Below are 22,836 nucleotides of genomic sequence, written 5' to 3'. Positions count from 1 at the left end.
AAACAGACATACCATGCTCTTCTCATCATTGGGTCAGTTGAGCAAGTGTCTGCTGAAAGTTCTAGGAGTGGGTAAGAGCCAGAGGAGAGATGTTCCTTTTGGACTAAGACAACAGAGTCATGCCCACGAGGAGAGCTATCACATACCAGATGGGATGGGTCAAGTAGGGTTATAAGGTGAGAGCCATGAAGAGAGACAGAGGGCAAGCCTGTATGACTCAGATAAACACTGAACTCTGCATGTCAGAGAGAATTAGGACTTGGTCTTGCTTCCTTCCTTCCTTCTTTCTTTCTTCTTCTCCCCTCCCTTTTCTTTTCTTTTCTTTTCTTTTCTTTTCTTTTCTTTTCTTTTCTTTTCTTTTCTTTTCTTTTCTTCTCTTTTCTTTTTTTTTTTCTTTTCTTTCTTTCTTTCATTCACTCATTCATTCATTCATTCATTCTCTCTCTCTCGCTCTCCCTTCATTTCAGCATTCCTTGGGGTTTCTCAGAGGAGGAGGAATGGAAGAGCAAGAAGGACGAGGGAGAAAGGTAGAGGTAGAAATACGTTCATAAATGTAAAAGGATTTTACTGACTGGGGAGTAATCCTGTAGAGGGTCCGAGTGAGAAATGAGTGAGCTGTGACACAAGTTCTAGGACTTGGGGGAGTTTGAGGCCACACAGAGAGTGTAAATAGCACAAGCCAGTGCATGGAGCTTTGGGTGGAACTGAAGAGGTATGTATAAAGAAGAGAGAAAGTGCTGAAGCTATGCGTTAGCTAGAAAAGATATTAAGTTCATAATTTTGGAGTTGTATTGCCAAAAGATGAGCTCATGAATTACTTCTTTGGTTTTTTTAAAAGAAGACATTTTTTATGGATGTCAAAATACATGGAGATGTGCCATTGTGAACATGGTGGACTTGACCAGAGAGAACTTCAGGGTAGCAGAACTTGGTGTGACTGTGGCACACGATCACCACCTAGTGGCAGTATACCAACGTGCAGTTACTGCAAATAGTAAATGAGAGTAATACAAACAGGTCTTTAGAACTGGAAGGAAGCTGTGAGATTATCAGGTTCAGTAGTTCTCAAACAGATGGTGCATCTGAATCACCCATGAAGTGTTTAAAAAATACACCTGAAATTTATTGAACCAGAACCTTTGGGGATATAGTCCTGAACACATATATAGTTTGAACAATATGAAAGTGCCATTTTTGCAGGTAAAAAACCCCAAAAGACATCACTTTTATATGATAAATATTTTAACAAAGGCTCCTGAAGACTCCACTGCCTTTCCCTTGTTAAGATCTACTCTAGTTTTCTTATTTTGTAGATAACAAAAATGAAGCTCAGAACGGTTAGTGACTGGTTTAAGGTTGCCCCATGCCTGATTAAGTATTACTACTAAGACTCAAACACCACTGTCCTAATTTTAAGCGTGGTACCGTCTCACTTAAGTATCTCTCCCTCAAGTGTTGGGCTAACAAAAGTGATGCCACACAGTCTTGATTTCCTCATACACACCAACTGTTTGTATCAATTTCAACAGCCTCAAAGACAACTCTCCAGTGTCTCCTTCCTGATTTTACCTAGTCTTTCAAAGTGCCTTTCATTGAGTTTTATTTCCCATTTCTGCTTCCATCCTCTGGGAAATTCTCTTGCCTAACTTTTGACTTTACGCTACCTAATTGTTCACCAGTCCTACTAGTTTGGAGTTCCCCAGGACTGGGACTGAGGCCATGATGTATGGGAGAAGCCTCACAGCAGGTTGCAAGAGCAGAGTGTTAAAATTTCAGGAATTCTGTGAACCAATTGTTAAACATAGCCATTATTAAAAATTAACTCATTATTTTATTATTATTTTGCTATTATCCATGTTCTTGAGGTTATTTACATCAATTATATCCAGATGGTGTGGCTGCTACAAATGGTGTGCTACTGTGAGTGAATCTTCCCTGCTCTGTCTTCAATGGGATGTCAGGTTGGGAGGCCTCAAATTGACCATGTGCTGGGAGTATTTATACCATGGAAACTGGCAAAAGCTACAAATCAGGGCTTGATTTATTGTTCTGCCTATTGTCTAGATTTAAAAAGTGATCAAGAAGGGGTGCCTGGGTGGCTCAGTTGGTTAAGGGTCCGACTTCAGCCCAGGTCATGATCTCACGATTCGTGGGTTCGAGCCCTGCATCGGGCTCTGTGCTGACAGCTCAGAGCCTTGAGCCTGCTTTGGATTCTGTGTCGTCCTCTCTCTCTGCCCCTCCCCTGCTCACGTTCTGTCTCTCTCTGTCTCTCAAAAATAAATAAATGTAAAAAAAAAAAATTAAAAAAAGTGATCAAGAAAACAATAATGTGGGTTAAAGTTAAAATATGTAATGTCTCTGGGGCACCTGGGTGGCTCAGTCAGTTAAGCATCTGACTTCCGCTCAGGTCATGATCCACTGGTCTATGAGTTCGAGCCCTACATCAGGCTCTGTGCTGACAGCTCAGAGCCTGGAGCCTGCTTCAGATTCTGTGTGTGTCTCTCTCTCTCTCTCTCTGCCCCTTCCCCACTCACACTCTGTTTCCTTCTCTCTCTCTCTCTCTCTCTCAAAAATAAACATATAAAAAAAATAAAAAATTAAGAAAAGTACACAATGTCTATACCCACCACATTGTGAATAGCACAACAAATGTGAGGAAGTATTCTAGTATTTAAAAACTATTATCTGATTCTGGAAAGAGGTTGCTCATGTCATCACTGATGAATGAGTGAAGTTCCAAAACACGTTTTCCTTATTTCATTTTCCTCTTATTCATTAATGTAAATGAAAATATCAACATTCATGTTGGCACTACAGTCTGTCATCAACTGCAACTGTACCTATGGATGGAGGAATTCAGCAAAGATCACTGGGGGCATTTAGTGACAACCATTTGTCTATACGTTTATAATGAAGAATATTGTAGATTTTACTACTTGTAAATTGTGTCACATATCCATGAAACATACACTGAAGTTTGGTATATACAGACAGACACTGTTTTCCAATGAGTCAGCTGTTAAAAACTGACCAGCAAGTGACTAGACTGAACCCAGTTCTTCCCCAGATTCCCATCACACTATCTGAATGAATATTCCCTACTTAGGATGCGCCTTTCGCCAAAGCTGTGGCTTGGCCTTCTATAGCCCTATCACCCCCAACCCTGTAACACACACACACACACACACACTCTAGAAACTTCAGCTGAATGGTTTTGTCTTCATTCCAGAACAGAACATATCCCAACCCACCGCCTGTTTCCTAGCTTTGTCTCCTTCGGTGTTTGCTTGCTCAGCCAAGGGACCAACTTCATCCCAGTTACTCAAGGCAGAACGATAAGCTTCATTGCATCTCTGCCTCCTCCCCTCCCCCACCCAAGCAGTCACCGTATTAGGCTGTTTCTTGCCACTTTCATATTTCTCAAATCCATCTACTTCTCTCCATCTTTACTGCAATTTTCTCAATGCTCCATATCTATAATCTCCTGAATTGGTTATTATACAGCCTCCCAAATGGACTTCCTGCTTCCATTCACACTCTCTCCAATCCATTTTCATACAGTCACTGGAGATCTTTTCTAAAACATAAACCTGATCAGGCCACTTCTCTGCTTATTAGCCCTTGAATAGCTCTCTACTACCGACCAGGCCACAACCACCTATCCAGGCAACTCTCTCCTACATTCACTCCTCTTCTCAAAGTCATACTCTGGCCAAGCCTAAACTGCCGTGTTCACAGTTCCTCATAGGACAGCCACCCCCACAACCCCCCAATTTCACCCCCATTTCCCAGAAGCTCTCCCCTTCTCTTTTTTTTAATTATTATTATTTTTTTAATGTTCTACTTATTTTTGAGACAGAGAGAGAGACAGCATGAGCAGGGGAGGGGCAGAGAGAGAGGGAGACACAGAATCCGAAGCAGGCTCCAGGCTCTGAGCTGTTAGCACAGAGTCCGACGCAGGGCTCGAACTCACAAACCGCGAGATCACGACCCGAGCCGAAGTTGGACGCTCAACCGACGGAGCGACCCAGGCGCCCCTCTCCCCTTCTCTTAAGAATTCACTGAGATAATCACTTTCTCTGACTTTGCCCCTTCCAGGACTGGTTGAGGGGCCCCTCCCATGTATACGCTCAGAGCCAGGTCTCCCTCACTGACTGCTTTGTTTCTTTCCAGTAATTAACCTGGTACTTCAAGAAGTCAACAAATACTTGTTGAATGAATGACCAGAGGGAAAAAAAGATGGTGCTGATTAAAACCTGTGGTGACAATCATATGCTGAACACCTATTCAATACCAGGCACTATGTAGGACACTTTGCAAACATTATGGGTCTGTAATTCACATCAACCTTGCAAAGTGGGTACTGCGGTATCTGTTTTACAATGAGAAAATCAGAGTGCACAGAGGCTAAGCCATGTGTCCAAAGTCGCACAGCAGGTAAGGGGAAGGGCTGAATCCTGGGTGCATCTTATTCTAAATGCCGTAGACTTCTTAATACAGTACCAAAAAAGCATTGAGGCAAACACGTCGGGCAGATCAAACAAAAGCAGATAAACAACAAAACCAAACAAACGCAAAAGGCCCACTTTTCAGTTCTGTACTCAAAGCTCCGCATAATGGTTTAGACACAGGAGAGGGAGGTGACATTTTGCAGGGTACTGAATACCAGGTTTACATATGGGTAGGAAAACATTTTCATTTGCTGGATCTACTTAATAAACATGGCATTGCCTATGGGAGTTATTAATAGCTTTGCCCAAAGGTGAGGGTTGGCTGGACGGAGGACGATGGGTGTGGTTGGAAAGGTGCTCAGAGGATCTTGCTCTGAGGCGGCTCCCCTCCTGTTTGGGGCTCCTTCTCAGTAAGGCATAGGCTGAAATGCTGATCCGATGTTTGGTCTTTTGACAATTTTCACTTAATGAATTGATTCCTACAGTTCATTAACATACCCACTTCCACTTCTGTATACACATATGTCTTAATTAGCTGTTCATTGGCTGTTTAATTACAAGAAAACAGCTGACAGCTGCCTTGCTGAATTCTAATGGCAGACGCTTTGGAACGGCTACACATTTGCTTTTGACAACCAAGATTTATTCATAACTCTATGATTTATTGTGAATGCTCCTATGCCTGCCTAAATTATTGTATTTTCCGATACAACTAAAAAATTGAAATTGGGGGGGGGGGAGCTCTTGAAGAGAGTGTGTGTGTCCCTGTCACAGCAGAGAATCCCTTATGTAAAAGATGAACTGTTACAATTTTATTTCTCTCGGGAAGTTTCTGTTGAGAATATTCAGAAATATGGGAGCGAGGAAGAAGAAACATCTTTGGATAAACATGGGGAGAGAGTTAAGTATTTAAAGTAAAGAAAGAAAGAAAGAAAGAAAGAGAGAAAATAATTGCCAACGTAATCTTACTGAGGGGGGAGGAGAGGGCATGAATAGATTAAAATCAGAGACAGGAAGAGGCAGAGGGAAATGATAGAATTAAGTTGCAGGGGGTGGGGTGGGGGCAGGAATAATATTCCCCAAGGAAGCAAATGAAGAAGAGAATTTGTGCTTCAGAAAAGAATAGGCAACCTCATTCGCAAAAGTTAGCTAGTACAGCTCCACACGCATACATCTGGTAGCAATAAATCATGGAATCACAGATCTCCTGAACAACTTTCTCCTTCAATAATGACTGGCCTCCCTGTAGAATTGTATGTGCAAATGATCTCTGATTAAAGCTGACCTCACGTGTCATGTTTGGTAAGCGTAGACGTCTGCTTTGGCATACTGTGATCTGTGACACTCAGACCCAATCCAAATGAACACATTGAACAGCAGGGATTCCCCAAGCAAGCATGAGGGGCCCTGCCCAGAGTCGGACGCTATGTTAGAGCCCCTACTGAGGACAAGGCCATAAGCCCAGCACTGCCTGTGAGCCGAGGAAGGGCAGTAGTTACTGAGACATGATTAAGACCAAAACAAAGAAACAAAAAATACAACAATAAAAAAAAAAATCCAAATCATCTGGATGCACATTGGAATTTAACACACTCTATTACCAGTGTATTTCATCACAGGACTGGAAGCGTGAGCTACATACATTTTTTTTCTTATCACCTGTATATAACAGAACCGAAACCCTGATGTCACAGGTTGCAGAAACAGCCAAGTCTAATTTTTGTTTTAAATGGCTAGCTCTAATATTGGGTCCAGGTGTTCTAAAACACTAAAATAAGGGTTAGGGATGCCTGAGTGGCTCAGTCGGCTGGGCATTTGATGCTTGATTTCGGGTCAAGTCACGATCTCATGGTTCTTGGGTTTGAGCCTTGCATTGGGCTCTGTGCTGACAGCATGGAGGCTGGTTGGGATTCTCTCTCTCTCTCTCTCTCTCTCTCTCTCTCTCACTCTCTCTCTGCCCCTCCCCTGCACACATGCACACACATTCTCTTTCTCTCAAAATAAATAAACTTAAGAAAAAATAAAAGTGTTGGGCAGGAATATATCACTGTTGAAAAGTGGATAAAATTGCTCCAAAGCTAGTAACATTTCACAACTGAAATAAAAATATTAAAATCCTCTAAGAAACAGTTGGAGCCTAAATGGAATATTTATGGACATTTCTTTTTAGCCTAAAACATAAAAAGCTCCAGAAATTGCTTTAACTCTTTCAGGAAAAAAAAGAAAAAAAGAAAAGTACCAATTTTGCACTCTGGCTATCTTTGAAAGGCTTTTTATTGTTAACCTCAGATAGCATATTGTTTTTTTTTTAATCATTTGTTTTGAGAGAGTGCATATGAGACAGCATGTGTATGTGCAAGGAGGGGAGGGGCAGAAGAAGAGGGAGAGAATCTTAAGTGGATTCCATGCTCAGCAGAGCCCAACGTGGGGCTCGATCCCACAACCGTAAGATCATGACCTGAGCCAGAATCAAGAGTCTGAAGCTTAACCAACAAAGCCACCCAGGTGCCCCTCAGACAGCATACTGTTAATGCAAAGATACTCCTCCAAATTCTCTGGGTGGAAAAGCAAACTTTGCGTAAGACATCACCTTACATGTATTAATTGACGAATAAGTATGTGACAAACAAACGCTAGTCTGTTGTTACCCTATCAAGGGCAAAGGTCTTAAATGTAATCAGAAATCAATTTGCCAACTCCAACACTTGACTGTACATTATTATTTAAAAAGTTAAAGTTGAAACTGTATATCCAACAAAATCTAAAGAATATAGCTTTTTAAAAAAACCTGTGTTTTTTATCATGAGATAAATTTTTTTTCATCATCATCTGAGCAGCCACTGTATCTAACAATGAAGCTGGGAAGGGAAGTGGAATGACAAATAGGGCCATTTCTCAAAGGAAACCTCAACCAGTGTCATTTTTCTATAAACACTTCAGCAGTTTTATTCACTTTGAAGACTGAACCTCAACCCTAATATCTGCAGCCTCTTGTTTTATTTCTGGCCTTTTCTTCTGCCTGCCCATTCCATGGCCTGGCCCCTCCTCCCAGGCAGGCCTGCCTCAGTTTACCCCACACCCGCCTCCTAACTTATCCAGTGCTAAGACTCAATTCTGTTCCAAGCCTTCAAAAGTATCTTTAGTGACAGACCCACACCCCTGCAGACCTATTATCTATGTTCTTCTGAGATGCAACATTCAAGGCATGACCAAGGCTGGTATACTGTTACCTCATTATTTCAAGAGAACAAGTAAAGTACCTTCGTAATAAAAACCTTGGCATAATGGACTCTTTATAAATTTGGGAATGGCGTACCTATTTGTCCTTATTATCCAGTGTCCACAGAAAGCTACCCTTTGCCCCACTTAAACCGGATTATATGTTGTCCGCAAAATACAACCAAGACTTTCCCGTCTGTGGGTTCTTGCTGCCTAGTGGGTATGTGCTGTTTGTGCCACATGATAGACTGTGACATTACTCCAGGATTTTGTTCTTTTTATGTGCATATATTTTTCAAAAACTTTTAAGTTTATTTATTTATTTTGAGAGAGAGAGAGAGAGAGAGAGAGAGAGAGAGAGAGAGAGAGAGAAATGCACACGGGAAGGCAGAAAGAATCCCAAGCAGGCTTAGTGCTGTCAGTGCCGAGACCAACATGGTCCTTGATCACATAAACAGTGAGATCATAACCTGAGGCTAAATTAAGAGTCAGACACTTAACCAACTGAGCCACCCAGGTGCCCCTTATTTTATTTTTAAATGTTTATTTCTTTTTGAGAGAAAGCAGAGGGATTGGCAGACAGAGAATCCAAAGAAGGCTCCGCACCGTCAGCACAGAGCCCGATGCAGGGCTCGAATCCATGAATTGCAAGATCATGACCTGAGCCGAGATCAAGAATCGGACACTGCTAGGAGCCCCATTTTTATATATATTTTAAATGAACTTCACTGAGGCATAAATCAAATACAAAAACGCACCACTAAGTGAAGAGTCCACTTTGATGAACTCTGACAATGGGCACACCTGTGTAACTACCGCCACCTTAGAACATTGCCACAAACCACAAAAGTGTCCTTCCCTTAGCGGTCATTCCTCACCTTGGCTCTAGGTAACCATATCTGCTTTCTGCCATTATAGATTTAAGATTGGTACTTCTTCTAGAATGATTTCTGAGTGCAATTATACGGTATGTATTTTTCTGTTTCTGGCTTCTCTCATTTACCAGAATGTTGTTTTGTGCATACCGGGTACATTCTCTCTTATCGCCAAACAGCATTCCATTCGATGGATCTTCTTTATCCATCCACCACCCACTTTTACTCCTTTTTCACTTGACGGGCATTTGGGTTCTTTCCAAAGCTTTGTGGACATTGTGAATAAAGGGGCTGCAAATACTCACAGAAAAGTCTTTCCATGACAGGTGCTTGTGTTTCTTTCCGGGAAACACCAAGGATCGGGTGTGAGGTCATATGTTAGGTTGATGCTTATGAGATGCCACCTTTCTTCACAGCCCCGCCCCCAGATGACAGGAGACTGGAAAATTCACCAGTTTCTCTGTATCTTCATCAGGTTTATCATTGGCAGAGTTTTTGTTCTTCTTCGTCTTGCTGCTGTTTTGTTCTATTTTAATTTTAGTCTCTCAGGTGAATACGTCATGGTATTTCCCTGCGGTTTTATTTACATTTCCCTAACGATTAGAGATCTTGAGACTGTATCCATGTGTTTATTGGCTCCTTGTCCGGGTTTTGTGAAGAGATGGTTCTTGTTATTGTTCCTTTTTATTATTATTTTTGTCCTTTTATTTATTTTCAGATTTGGCTTTTTTTCCTTCTATTTCTTCCAGCACATGGCTTGCCTTTTCGTTTTAGTAATGATAGCTTTTGAAGGGCACAAGTTTTCAATTTTGATGAAGTCCAATTTATTATTTTTTAAAATAAGGTAAGGACTTCAGTGTGTGGTCTGAGGAAATATTTGTATGTCTACTGTTACAAAAACATGATTCCTTCTAGAAATAATACAGCATTATGTCGTTTTCTTAGGATATTCTTTTTTTTTTCTTCCTCTTCTTTTAAAAAATGTTTATTGGGGCGCCTGGGTGGCACAGTCGGTTAAGCGTCCGACTTCAGCCAGGTCACGATCTCACGGTCCGTGAGTTCGAGCCCCGCGTCGGGCTCTGGGCTGATGGCTCAGAGCCTGGAGCCTGTTTCCGATTCTGTGTCTCCCTCTCTCTCTGCCCCTTCCCCGTTCATGCTCTGTCTCTCTCTGTCCCAAAAATAAATAAACGTTGAAAAAAAAATTTAAAAAAAAAATGTTTATTTATTTTGAGACAGAGAGAGAGAGAGAGTGAGTGGGGCAGGGGGTGGGGTGAGAGATGCAGAGAGAGGGAGAGAGACAGAATCCCAAGCCCCAACATGGGGCTTGATCTCATGAACCATGAGATCATGACCTGAGCCAAAATCCAGTCAGATGCTTAACCAACTGAGCTACCCAGGCGCTCCTCTGACCCTTTTTTTTAATGTTTTATTTTATTTTTGAGAGAGACAGCGAGAGAGTGAGCACATGTGTATGTGGGCACATGTGAGTGGGGGAGGGGTAAAGAGGGGGACAGAGGACCTGAAGCAGGCTCTGCACTGACAGCACAGATGCAGGGCTTGAACTCACAAACAGTAAGATCATGACCTGGGCTGAAGTCAGATGCTTAACCCACTGAGCCATCCAGGTGCCCCAGTTAGTACATTCTTTAAGTTAATTTTTGCTTTCAGGGAAAGGTATAAACGTGAAGTTAATTTTTTCCTTTTTCATATTAATGTCTAGTTGTTTCAGCAACATTGTTTGAAACGACCCATCTTTCTTTCATTGAATTAAACTGGCATCTTTGTCAAAATTCAACTGACCTTAAATGGGTGGATCTCTACCTGAACTTCCTCCCCACTTTAAATTTTTTTTTCTGGCTTACTAAATCTAGGATTTAGTTCTTGCATTGCTATTTAGCTTTTCCTATGCAGACCTCATCTCTACAACTAGATCATAAACTGCTTGAGGGAAGGATCAGGTCTTCTATGTCTTTGGACCCCTTACAGCTCTTATATGGTGCCTGGCCCCAAGGTGGGGGTGGTTCTCATTATTTTGTTTTTATTAGCAAGGTCTGCATAACAAATAGCAAATGGTCACAAAATTAAGACTTGACCCCTACATGTCCTAGAAATGATAGCTGACTACAGTAGCATGACTCAAGCATGTGGAATTTGGCTAGGAACGATTATAACAACAGCCAACACTTACTGAGTGATTGTTATACGCCTGGCATTTTTCTCAGCGCTTTACCTAAATGCATGTGATAACCCCAGGAAATAACTACAATCACTATCTTGATATTACAGACGGGAAAGAGGCACAGAGAGGTTGGGTCGGTGCTCAAGTCAGTAAACAGAAGAATTAGATTCAAACCCAGGCAGTCTTGTTCCAGGGTCAGATCATAAGTGACGCAATACTGTCTCTCCACAGGTAGCAAAGGGGACATGGAGAGGGTGAGCTGGGAACACCCAAGAAGCAGAGAAACAGCTATGAAACTTCTATCAGTTTTGCTGTTGATGTGCAATGCTTACCTGAGGAAATATGTGGTAAAATAAATGATCATTTCAGCAATTAAATAGGTTCTCTGGTTTCTAATGGTTTCAGGTGGTTGACTTTAAAATGCAATTTAAAATACATTCACAAAGTGATTAGCTCCAAAAATGACTGAGTCCCTTTCCTTCCTTTCATTAGATATCTATTTATATATATAATTAGAAATTATCCTTATGGCTAATGATCCTATCACAGAACTAAACTATTTACAATTTATGATGCTGTAACCACCCTCACCTGGTTAGAGCATGATAAATCATTAACATCAACGGCAAAAGCAGAAGTCTCTAGACTTCACCACAACTAGAGATAAAAATATTAATTATAGCAGAGAGAAATTATAATTGCAGAGCAAATACCATGCGCATCAAATATCAACACATACCCCTGCACTGGTCCCAGGCTGGGCATAGGCCCAATCTGTTAATAAAACTAAGTTTTAATTGTTTGTCTTTGTGATTTCCAGTGTATAAAGTCAACAGGACAGGAGAATAGAACCACAGATAACCAAGAAACAAACAAACAAAAAAACCAAAAAACCCCTCACTTTGGCATTGAGGCGGTATGAGATCCGGAAGGGAATCTAGAAAAGTGATAACTATGAAATAATAGCTGCCTTTTCCTTTCTTTTTTTTTTTTTTAGTTTATTTATTTTGAGAGACAGAGTGAGAGAAAAAGAGAGAGCACATGTGTGCAAGTAGGGGAGGTCCAGAGAGAGAGGGAGAGAGAGAGAGAATCCCAAGCTGTCACTGTGGAGCCTGATGTGGAGCTTGAACTCACGAACCGAGAAATCATGACCTGAGCTGAGGTTGGACGCTTAGCCGACTGAGCCACCTAGGCACCCTGTGCCTTTTGTTTTCTTATTGCTGTTATTCTTGTCATAAATAAACATTGGGAGTAAAAAGAAAACACACATTGTTTATGCCTATGTAAACCCACTGGTTCTCAGACAATTCTGATTTTACTGAACAGCCTGTTGTTAATTAATCTTCTGAATTGTTGGGTATTCATACGAGGTGGCCCCCACCTCTACCCTGGCCCTGCCTCAGATGCCACTCTTAGGTATTCACTCTGGTTGGCACAGAAAACGACACGTGGCATTACTAAGAGACTCAGAGAGAGTAGTCAGCTTCTCAGGCAGAATGAAGGGACACGTGGGTAATGCCCAAGACCCTGTCCACTTCAGGAAATATCCAGGCGCTGTGCAACGCACAATATCATGTTTGCTTGGAATTTCCGGTAGGGGGCATCGCTGTCTACATTCCCTTCACCGAGAAAGGCTGGGTCATCTTCCAGCAGGACGAGGTGTGAGCACAGAGTAGGTGGGGGTGAAGTGTGATGGCTGCCCAGCCACGTCAGCTGAATTAACTTTGAAAATCAATGGGATGTCAGTCGTTGCAGGCAGACCACCCTCCCTTACATCCTGGGATGGCATAGGTCACGCAGTTGATTTCATTGTGTCTACTTTTATTTACTTAATCGATTAATTTTGAGGGAGGGCAAATTGAAGAAGTAAAAGGACATATTTTTTTTCTTAGTAATCTAGAACCTGAGGCCTTGAGGACTGATGTAACGATGAACAATTCAAAATCCCCTTTAAGTAGCAAACTCCTTATTCCTAAAAGGCAGATGATTAGAAAAAAAAAAAAAAAAGCGTGCTTGGCGGTGTGCAGAAAGCTCAAGAAGCACCAAGATGGGATCAATACAGCGGATCTGTGTGCGTACAAAGCAACACACGTTACCATGATTAAGAGTAAAACAAAGACTTAAAGAAATTACGAGGCGAATTTCCCTGAAATCTCCCACTAGTTATTTGTTATCAGAAGGTGATTTTGTATTTTATGGCATTATATTTTCTAATTTCACTGAAGGAAAGCTGACCAAATTTGTGGATTTTATTTTATTTTATTTTTTTGCCTTCGCCTCAAAACGCCTTAGGGCTAATCAGGCCTGGTTCAGTGGCAATCAACTGTCTCAGAGGCCTCCTGCATGTTTAAATAGCTTCTTGCCTGTTTATTTTGCACTGTTTTATCCTGTAAGCTGTCTCAAGGCCCTTCCAATATAAGCCGGAGGATTTAAATCTTAATAAATTGAAATTTGAATAACAGAGGCAATCTGGGTTTGGAGGTCTTGAATGATGAGGATAAACATCTCTATTCCCATTCCCACATTATGCCTGTGCTGAACGTATTGCCCTCGATCAGCATCAGCGATAATTAAGTAGTAACAACAGCAATAAGAATGAAAATATTTCGATTTAAATAGCACTTTTCAGTTTGCAAGGACTTTTATTTACAGGTTTTCACGCTATCCTTGGAATAGTTCTAAAAGGTAGGAAGAACAGGTGTTATCCCCACTTTATAGATGAAGAAACTGAGTCACTAAAAGATTAAAACAAGCCCAAGCAAGAGGGACAGTGGTGGCATTAGGACCAGAACCGAGTTCTATCCAGTGGCTTTGCTGTAATTTGGCTAGCTATATCAACATATGTGTGCCAACAATAAGATTCTGATTACATTCTGATTAAACCATTGGAAATATTTTCTTATAAAGTTTATAACAGGGACACTACAGAAATCCAGAGTCATTTCTTTAAAAAACAAAAAAAACAAAAAAAAACCCAAAAGGGATTGTTCATCAGTTCAATCAATTCCAGGATTGGAAGTGACAAGCAATGCTCAAATACTTTCCTCTAGCTTCCTGTTAGTTTGATGGAAGGCATAAAAATATATACGACTTCCTTAATTATAATTTAACACCAAAATATTTATTCCGTCCTGTCATTTCTCATCACTCAAAATGCCAGGGAGTTGAATTTTTAGACATAGCAGAAGTAACATCGCAAAGATACATTCCAGCATTAATAGAAACAACAACAACAATTAAAAAGGCTTACCTTGCAGCCTTCACATGTAATGACACCATAATGGATTCCTGATGATTTGTCTCCACAGATCTTGCAAGGAATAATTTCAATTTGAGCTGCAACAGAAGCACGCAACCAGTTAATTACATTTTCTTTTAAACACCTTATAAAAGCGTTCCCTGATCAGCATTTGTATAGTGAAAACTAATAACCTGCTAAACATTATACTGCATTAACTATTCATTGCTGAACTGTGAGGGTCCCCCTAGAGCCCTGGACTAAATTATGGCTGCTCGTTATATAATAGCTTTCGGGTTATTAAAATGGGTCATTTGAGAAGGTGTTTAAGAACCCACAAGAAGACTGGAATCAGCATTTCAAAGCCTTCAAGAACTGGAGAGCTCGCAGTTTAGGCCTCAGAGCAAAGCAGATACTAAAATGTTTCCTCCGATCTCATTTTCCATCATTATTTTTAAAAGGTCATAAATCTGTCTTGGCTGAGCACTGTAGCTCCACTGGTAGGGAAAAAATATACTCCAAAAAGTCAAGACTGCTTAGGAAAATGATTCAACTCAAAATATTAATAAGTTACATATGATGGCAAGATAAGAATGCCTTCATCATCTTTTTTAATTAATGCAGCTGCCATGTGTTAAAAATCAGTCCATTTGTGTATGACCAAAACCTTTTAACCATTAAGTTAATATCCTAGCTGAATTTAATAATGGTGAATCCTGACCAATTGTATATGTAGCTTCTGAGTTCTTCAAGTTGGAAATTGACTGCCTGGTACAGCGTGTGTGTGTTTCTATCCAACTGATTACTTGAAGATGCCTCATACTGGAACACCATCCAAAGACTAATATACATGACACCAAAGTTCTCAAAGATGACAAAGCACATTTCTGAGCAAACACAATAGATCTTTAGCACAGTTGGTTGGAAAGAACAAAATTAAGGATTTAAAAAAATAACCTAAGGAATAGAGTAATTAGGCAAAACAAAGTTCTTGGCTCACCCATTAAATGTAATTTGTATGTGAAATAAAGATCAACACTGAGCTGGAGATACAGGATGGCAATGTTCACCAGTTTACCCGGAATGTTCCATTTTGCTAAATTTTATTTCTCATGGGCTTCACTATGGATATCATAGTATCATAGATTACTAACTCACACACACAAACACAATTGCAAGAGCATAAGTGGACTTCATTTTCAAATAGCCCCGAACTGGCTCCACGCCTTACACAAAGCAATGACTTAACCTAAGGGCTATGTTGCACGATGTAAGTAACACACTTATACATATAGCCCGCTCTTAGTTCTAACGTAATCCCATATCCTGGAATAATTTCCACAACCTCTTACTGCGGATTTGATGCAATGTTTGCATTTGATACTCAGAAACAGCATACATTAAATTACTGGATTTAACCTCATTATAAACCATGTGTACCTGCTAACTTCCTTTCAAGGGGACTAGTACAGGACTGCAGTGACTTTTAGGGAGTGCAAGCTATTCTAGAAGGAGAGGCCTTTTCATGTCGATCACTTTTAGTGTTGACCTACTGGGTTTCATTGTCCAGAATTAAAGATTGTTTGATATCTTACATCCAGTACATTTTCTGTAATGGGGTTTTCTAATATGTACATAATGGTGTTTTCGTATATTGTCTATTCTGAGTTACACAGCTTAATGTGTTATAAGGTTGCATTTAACAAAAATGATCATTTCTAAATCTTCCACCACATCTTGATGTCTTGTTTGATTTCTTCAAGGAAATTCTTTATGAAATGTGAACTCTAATAATGCTTCACATTTATGGCTCCTCCAGTATTTTTAATATAGTCAAGGCCAAGTTTTGTGTCACATAGTGTCTGTAGATCTAGATAGAGTTATGTCCAACCTTTCTGAGACACAAAAGCCAAGTGGTAGTAGAGACATTCTGGAAGGTGATGTCAGCTGAGAGTGATGGCCTGGATTTTCCCATATGAATTAAGTAGTCTATAATGAGAACCAGCCTCCACCCCCCCTCCCCCAACCCCTAAGGAATAGAATAATTAGGCAACACGAAGTATCTGGACCATCTATTAAACAAAATTTATATGTGAAATAAAAAGACGGACACTGAGCTTTTCGTACGTCTTACCTCAAGCCGTAATCACAGAAATTAGACACAGATGAACCTCATTAGACCCTATAGTTTAAGTCTGTATCAAAACTACCTGAGGCAATTAAAGCAATGTTAGTGCTGAATTCGGACCTTTCAAGAGTTACCTTCCTTCCAGCTTAACAATAGTGAGATCAAGCACACCTATTTAGTTCTTTAAAAGATATGAAGGCCCTCCAGTATTGGGAATGCTGAGTAAAGCTGTATCTAGATCGAATGGAGAATAGCGTATTGCTGTTCATTTTGCCTGGGGTCACAGTGGATTATCCATGAGAAGTGAAATGATGATGTAAACATCACCTTAATAGGTAAGACCCAAACACCTGCCAGTGGCTCCTGTCATCCTGCAAGTGATATGTGCAAGGCACAGAGGGGTCTGCTCATGATGGGGGGAGCCCTGGGATCCGGGCCCGGAACTTCCACCCTCAGAATGACTCATGGCTTGGCTCGGGCTGGGGAATGGGACAGGAGGGTGGTTGTAGCACAAACCCAGAGTTTGGTACCAACTACTGCATAGCTCTGCTGGTCTGAGTCAGGCTCCCAAATTCTTGGGGTTCAGCCTTGCTTCAGCTCCCAGGTCTTCAGATCTGGAGGACATTCAAGCCTGAGACATATTTCACAAGATTTATGGAGGCCAAGATGCTTAGTCTGAATGGACTCACTGTATATTGACCTGTATTTTCAAGCAGGGGTCATTTACCCAGACCTTTGACTCCCGCTGTGTTTGTGCTTAGTTCTAGGGGACAATGTTGGCCAAAGAATCAGAATTGGAAAAGCCTCACTAGGAATCTCAAAGTAAGGTGATGGGAGCAGTCTCCAAAGCAAAATTCAGGTGTTCTGATTGGCCAGATTAAACTACTCTACTAGCTTACCCCCCGGGTGGCTCTCTTATCTCAGAAGACAATTTCAGTTGCAAGTGCTCTTTAGGAAACGATTAAAATCCACCTGCTCCAAAAAAGCAAACTGTCTGAATGTGATCTGATCACATGTGTTGATATTTCCAGAAAGCAAACATTTGCAGATTGGAGCGGGGCACTTACTCAACCTTCCATTTAATCCAACAATGCATAAAAGCCACTTCCCTCCACCTTTTAGTCAATTCACAGAATTCAAATGTATCAATGAAGGAAAAAAATGCCTTGCAATATTTTTTCAAAAGGAAAGCAGTTTAGTTCTGAGTTTCCAGACCAGTAAGAGGGAAAAGGACAAAAATCCCTTTTGCCCTTTGCTTTCTATCCCTCAGGCTTTTTCATTTTCTAACAGGCAGTGTTGTGTCTTTTCAAAATAATCTTCTTTTAAGACAAATTATGAGTCTTGGCCCATATATATACTGCACACATTAACTCAGCCAGCCTTTCAAAGGATGAGTTCTGTCAGACACCACTACTGTCACAAGTATATTGATTAAATTAGTCCACATACATATTCATCGCAGCAAAGACGTTCATTGTGTAGCAGAATATCTGAAGCAAGACGTACACATATAATCATGAATTGGCTTAACAATGCACAATCTTGCTATGAAAAATTCTAATTTGCCCACATTTTCTGCTCTATTGCCTAAATAATTTGCTCTCTCACGCACCCTAAGTAATTCAAGCACGCTCTCCACACCTGCAGAGGCAAATTTCTGCGGTTTCAAGGAGCTGACAACAAGTGGCAGCGGGGAGTCAGGAAATCCTGGAATGCAAGTGTGCTAATTAGCCAAGTGGTCCTTGGGCTGGGCTGTCATTTCACATTGTACTTTGAGAAAAGGCTGGCTTTTTACTTTTCATTATAAAAGGGACAAGAGCATGGACAATGGCATTCTTAACACTTCACTTATTCCTCAGTACCTTTTTGGGGAGATATCTTAGTCCAGAGAAAAATACCCATTCTCTCAAAGAATTAAAAAATACAATTGTACAAGAGCTGTACCCATTCCATGGGGAAAAAGGTGATGTCATGATAATCTAACGGATTTATAACTAACAATAATAATATGAAACATGTATTTGGCTTATAATGTGTTAGGCATTATATCCATTTCTCCAATAACCCTATGAGGAAGGTGGTATCATCACCATCACCATCACCATCACCATCATCTGCATTTTTCAGATGAGAAAACCGAAGCTCAGAGACCCTAAATAACTTGCCCAAAGTCAGAGAGCTAGGGAGATGGAAGGCTGGGATTTGGACACATTTTGTCTTTTTTGTTTAACTCAAAACTTTAGTTTTTTTTTTTTCCCCATTTCCCACCATAGTTCACAGCCAAGCTAACCTTCTCCAATAACAAACATCAGGAACATACTATGACTGGTATGCCACCACTCACCAAGGATGCAAAGGACACAACACAAATGATTTGGTTAAACTTACATAACTACTGAGAACCGATGTCAAGATATCTTTCTGGAAGTTATACGTAATTACTTTATAACCAAGTACTTTATAATTGTAAGAAATCATCAACCTTCTAGAACATTCTTCTTCACTTTATAGAATTTCGAGTAGAGTTTTTGACCTTAAGATGACTAACACCAACGTTTAACAATTCTTAAAGGTTGGGCAAATTACTTCACCTCTCTGAGCCTCTGTTTCATATTGGAAGATCCAGTGAAATAATGTACACATGATACAGCACATAAATGATTATTGTATGTATGTATTCTATGTAGATACACATGCACATCATACAGAAATATTTGGCACTCAATAAATAGTAGTTATTATTATTGCTGTTGTTGATAAGAAATCCTGCCTTATAGCGAAATTAAAGTCTTTTCTCCAGACTTTAAGCTCTTTCCAACGTGGGGATAGAGAAAAGCTGCTTATCCCCCAAATAATATGACAGGCAGTTGAGACCAGCTACCACAGCAATCCTTTACAGCCTTGGCACTTAAATGCTACGGCGCGGCCGTATATTGCCATCCGTTATGGTGTGTGTCACAAGGAATTTGTTGCTAATAATAGTAAAAAAAAATTAAATTTTTTATTGGTTCATATAAAGAATAAACTAATAGGGGCCTACGGTTACCTCAATAATATCTACCACTCTAGCTCACATACACAACCAGATACTTTCTTGAACTGGACTGAACAGGGCGGGGTTCCTGCTGGCTTGCCAGGAAAATGGCCCAACCTTGGATGCACCCGAGAGAGGAAGTTATATGGATGAATGTTAACGCGAGTTTGTGTGTCTTGCAAAAACCATCGAGAACTACCGCTTAAAAAAAAAAACAAACCCAAAAAAACAAAACAACCAAAACTCCCAAACAACTATCTTTTATACCAATCTGTGGACAGCTTTTTTTCTGGAGGGCTGAGAATGTGGAGGACTTTGTACTTGCCATGTTACATATTCCCCTAATATTTGAATTTTTTACAAGCAGCATGTATTACTTTTGTAAGCAGAAAAACCAATAAAGATTAAAAAAGAAAAACCCTAAGGCATTTGATTTTTATTTTCGGTAAAATGGCTTGAGTCCTTTATGGATTAGACACTTTATTTTATCCCCAGTTTAAAACTGCTGGGGTATTAAAAGCTTCTGTGGCTGCCTGGATGGCAGGCTGGCCTGCGTCTCAAGGCCGGCTGGTGGACTCTACACCTGCTTACCTGCTCCTGGCTTCTAGAGTTTCATGGCTCCTCTGGGTCTAGCCACCTCCTAGTTCCAGGGACAGTGTGCCCTGCCCAATGGGGTCCCACTGAGGGGACAAAAGTCGGGGCTGAAATTCACCTGGCTGTTGAGCCTGAAGGGTGTCTGTAACAGCCCCGAGTAAGGGAGCTTTGCACGGATTTGTCTGCCCAGATAAGCACCTTTTTCTCAAACCAACCTTGCAGGCATGGTGCCGTCCTTCATAATGTGCAAAGGCGCTGTGTGTACTAGTGGTGAACAATTCAGGGAGCAAAATGATTTTCCTCCACTCTCTCAGGGCTGCCGCTGGAGGCCACAGGCCGCCGCAGGATTTGCAGAGAGCTCTCATTACCTCTCCACGATGGGAGGGGAAGAGACTGTGGGCTTTGAATAGTTCGGCACATTCTGTTTTCCTGGATGCACGGCTCGGGAGTACAGCATGGGTATGTTCCACAGCCCAGGCATGCTCAGTGGTCCTTCAGGGTGGGGAGGGCCAAGTTCCAGCTGCAGCCTATACAAACTAATGATCAACTTGTTCTGCCATTTATTTTGCCTACTAAATATATACCAATACTAGTATGTTTCTCTGTTATGGTCCTTCCTTCTATGGACTTTGGATTCTTTCATAACAGTACTTAATCCTCCCTAAACATCACCAAAGCAATTAGCCACCTAATTAGAAAAGCCCTACCCCCTTTGCAGTGCAGCCTCGTGGTCATTTCTGGCAACAATAATAACATCTGATTTTTGCAGGGTTGTGCAACAAATTTTAAAGTTTTTGTTCTCATTAGCTTGTTTTGATTTTGATGCTTACAACAACTCTGAAGTAGGCTGCTGGGTATTATTATCCCCATTTTACAGATGCAGAGAATGAATCTCGGGAGGGTTAAATGGTTTCTTCTCTAGGTCTAGATTTCCCAGAGATTTAATCGTAGAGGCAGCCACGAGTAAGACTGACCTGGCGTCTCTTTCCTATTCAGGATTATTTTTTTTTTCCAACGTTTTATTTTTATTTTTGGGACAGAGAGAGACAGAGCATGAACGGGGGAGGGGCAGAGAGAGAGGGAGACACAGAATCGGAAACAGGCTCCAGGCTCCGAGCCATCAGCCCAGAGCCTGACGCGGGGCTCGAACTCACGGACCGCGAGATCGTGACCTGGCTGAAGTCGGACGCTTAACCGACTGCGCCACCCAGGCGCCCCATATTCAGGATTATTTGATGCCTTCAGGTTTATGCTATCATCAATCTGGGGCTCTTGAGGGGAAATGACAGGAGAAAGCGCTGTAGGCTGACTTACCTAAGAAGCAGAGCTTGCAACACTTCCAAGTCTCCCTCTGACCCTTGACTCCCTGGGTGGCCTCAAACAAGTCACCAAGTCACTCACACCCCCACTTCCTCCGTCCACAAAATGGGAATAATTCTTACCTCCCAGGCAGGTGGTGGCAAATGAATGCTCGCAAAGCTCTTTGAAGATGAAAAGACTTATATAAATGGGAAGCTTTAGGAAGCTTGGCATATCATTCTTGGCAAGGGCCAGGACGCCGTGCCCTCACTACCCACAACAGGCTTCCCCACAAAGCGAATAAAGAAAAATACACAGAACTGTAATTTTCATCTGCTAGCTAGACTTGAGTTTTGTTTTGTTTTGTTTTGGTTTTAATTGGTGGTTTCCAAAATGCCTTCTCGAAGGACGAATAGGTTCAGATCTTACTGTCTTAGTCTCAACTTAAGAAAAAAAACACACACATGAAGAGGTCATCTCTCCATCTTAGCTGTGTCAAGCAAAGTCACTGAAACTAAACTTTCACCAGGGCTTGTGCAGTGTTGCAGGGGCATCATGGAAACTGCATGGTTCCCACATGGTAAACAATAAACACACTTGTCATACTTTGACATCCTGAGCCTCGGTGTTAAGCTGATGTCTGACCCAAAGGACCTTGTCAAATTATAGACGTTAAAAAAAAAACAAAACTCCTGCCACATATTCTGCTCTCTTACAAAACACCTATATTTTACCTACTATTTAAAGCTACTTCTTAAAATCTTTAACTTGATTGTTGTTTCTGCTGAAAACAGCTTAAAAAAATTTTTTTTTAATGTTTATTTCTTTTTGAGAGAGAGAGAGAGAAAGCACGCGCACACATGCGCACGTGAGCATGGGAGGGGCAGAGAGAGACACAGAATCCGAAACAGGTTCCAGGCTCTGAGCTGTCAGCACAGAGCCCAATGTGGGGCTCGAACTCACGAACTGTGAGACCATGACCTGAGCAAAGCTGGATGCTTAACCGACTGAGACCATGACCTGAGCCGAAGTCAGATGCTTAAGTGAGCTACTCAGGTGCCCCAAAACTTAACAGCCTTTTAAAAAATGATTTTTTAATAAAAAAGTACTGTATATACCCGCCAAAATACATACAAATAAACACACCTGAAACAGTCAAGAGCAAGCATCTACAAACTAGAATTAAAAGAAGACAAAATTAGAATTTTGGGGCTTTGGCCATTTCCTTCAGACTTTATACATGTATGAGTTAGGTGCATAAGAGTTAAAACACTAGGCCAGAATGCCCCATATGAATTCAGAGAGCTTAGTTGTGTATGCAGGAAATCTCTGAAGAATAAGGAAGACAGGCATATCTTCTCATGTGGCTTTCTGTGAATATGCAGGTAGTTCTGACAATGGGAACTGAATATTAATCCTTTGTAATAGGTTTCTATCCTTACTAGATAAAGCTTTCCAGAGAAACTGACTCATATTCCCTGATGCTTATGTATCTTTGCTAAAAGCCCAATCCAGATGAGCGTTTCTGTCTCCAGACAGGGAAATTCTGTCAAATCAGAGAAGAAACAGATTTTTCGCATAGAGGAATAGTGGATGGCTTTGATTTTTAGATCCAGTTCCGTCTAGAACCCTCCTGCTACACAGTAATGTACAAAACACCGCCATTTAAAGTAATTGACTCTTGGGGCGCCTGGGTGGCGCAGTCGGTTAAGCGTCCGACTTCAGCCAGGTCACGATCTCGCGGCCCGTGAGTTCGAGCCCCGCGTCAGGCTCTGGGCTGATGGCTCGGAGCCTGGAGCCTGTTTCCGATTCTGTGTCT

At 41.2% G+C, this 22,836-nt stretch overlaps 1 protein-coding gene across 4 annotated transcripts in view; it reads right to left on the bottom strand.

The window, feature by feature from the left end:
• Positions 1-22,836, bottom strand: part of RORA (RAR related orphan receptor A) — a 718,773-nt gene that overhangs the window by 31,933 nt on the left and 664,004 nt on the right. For all 4 annotated transcript variants that reach the window (XM_023255280.2, XM_045060706.1, XM_019832321.3 and 1 more), the window contains one exon: positions 13,975-14,060. In XM_023255280.2, coding sequence (XP_023111048.1) covers positions 13,975-14,060 — 86 coding nt within the window. The remainder of the gene's footprint in view (positions 1-13,974; positions 14,061-22,836) is intronic.

This window comes from Felis catus, chromosome B3 (assembly GCF_018350175.1).
Source record: "Felis catus isolate Fca126 chromosome B3, F.catus_Fca126_mat1.0, whole genome shotgun sequence".
Taxonomy (NCBI): Eukaryota; Metazoa; Chordata; class Mammalia; order Carnivora; family Felidae; genus Felis; species Felis catus.
Note: the sequence above shows the minus strand (reverse complement) of the source record. Positions and strands in the feature narration are given on the sequence as shown.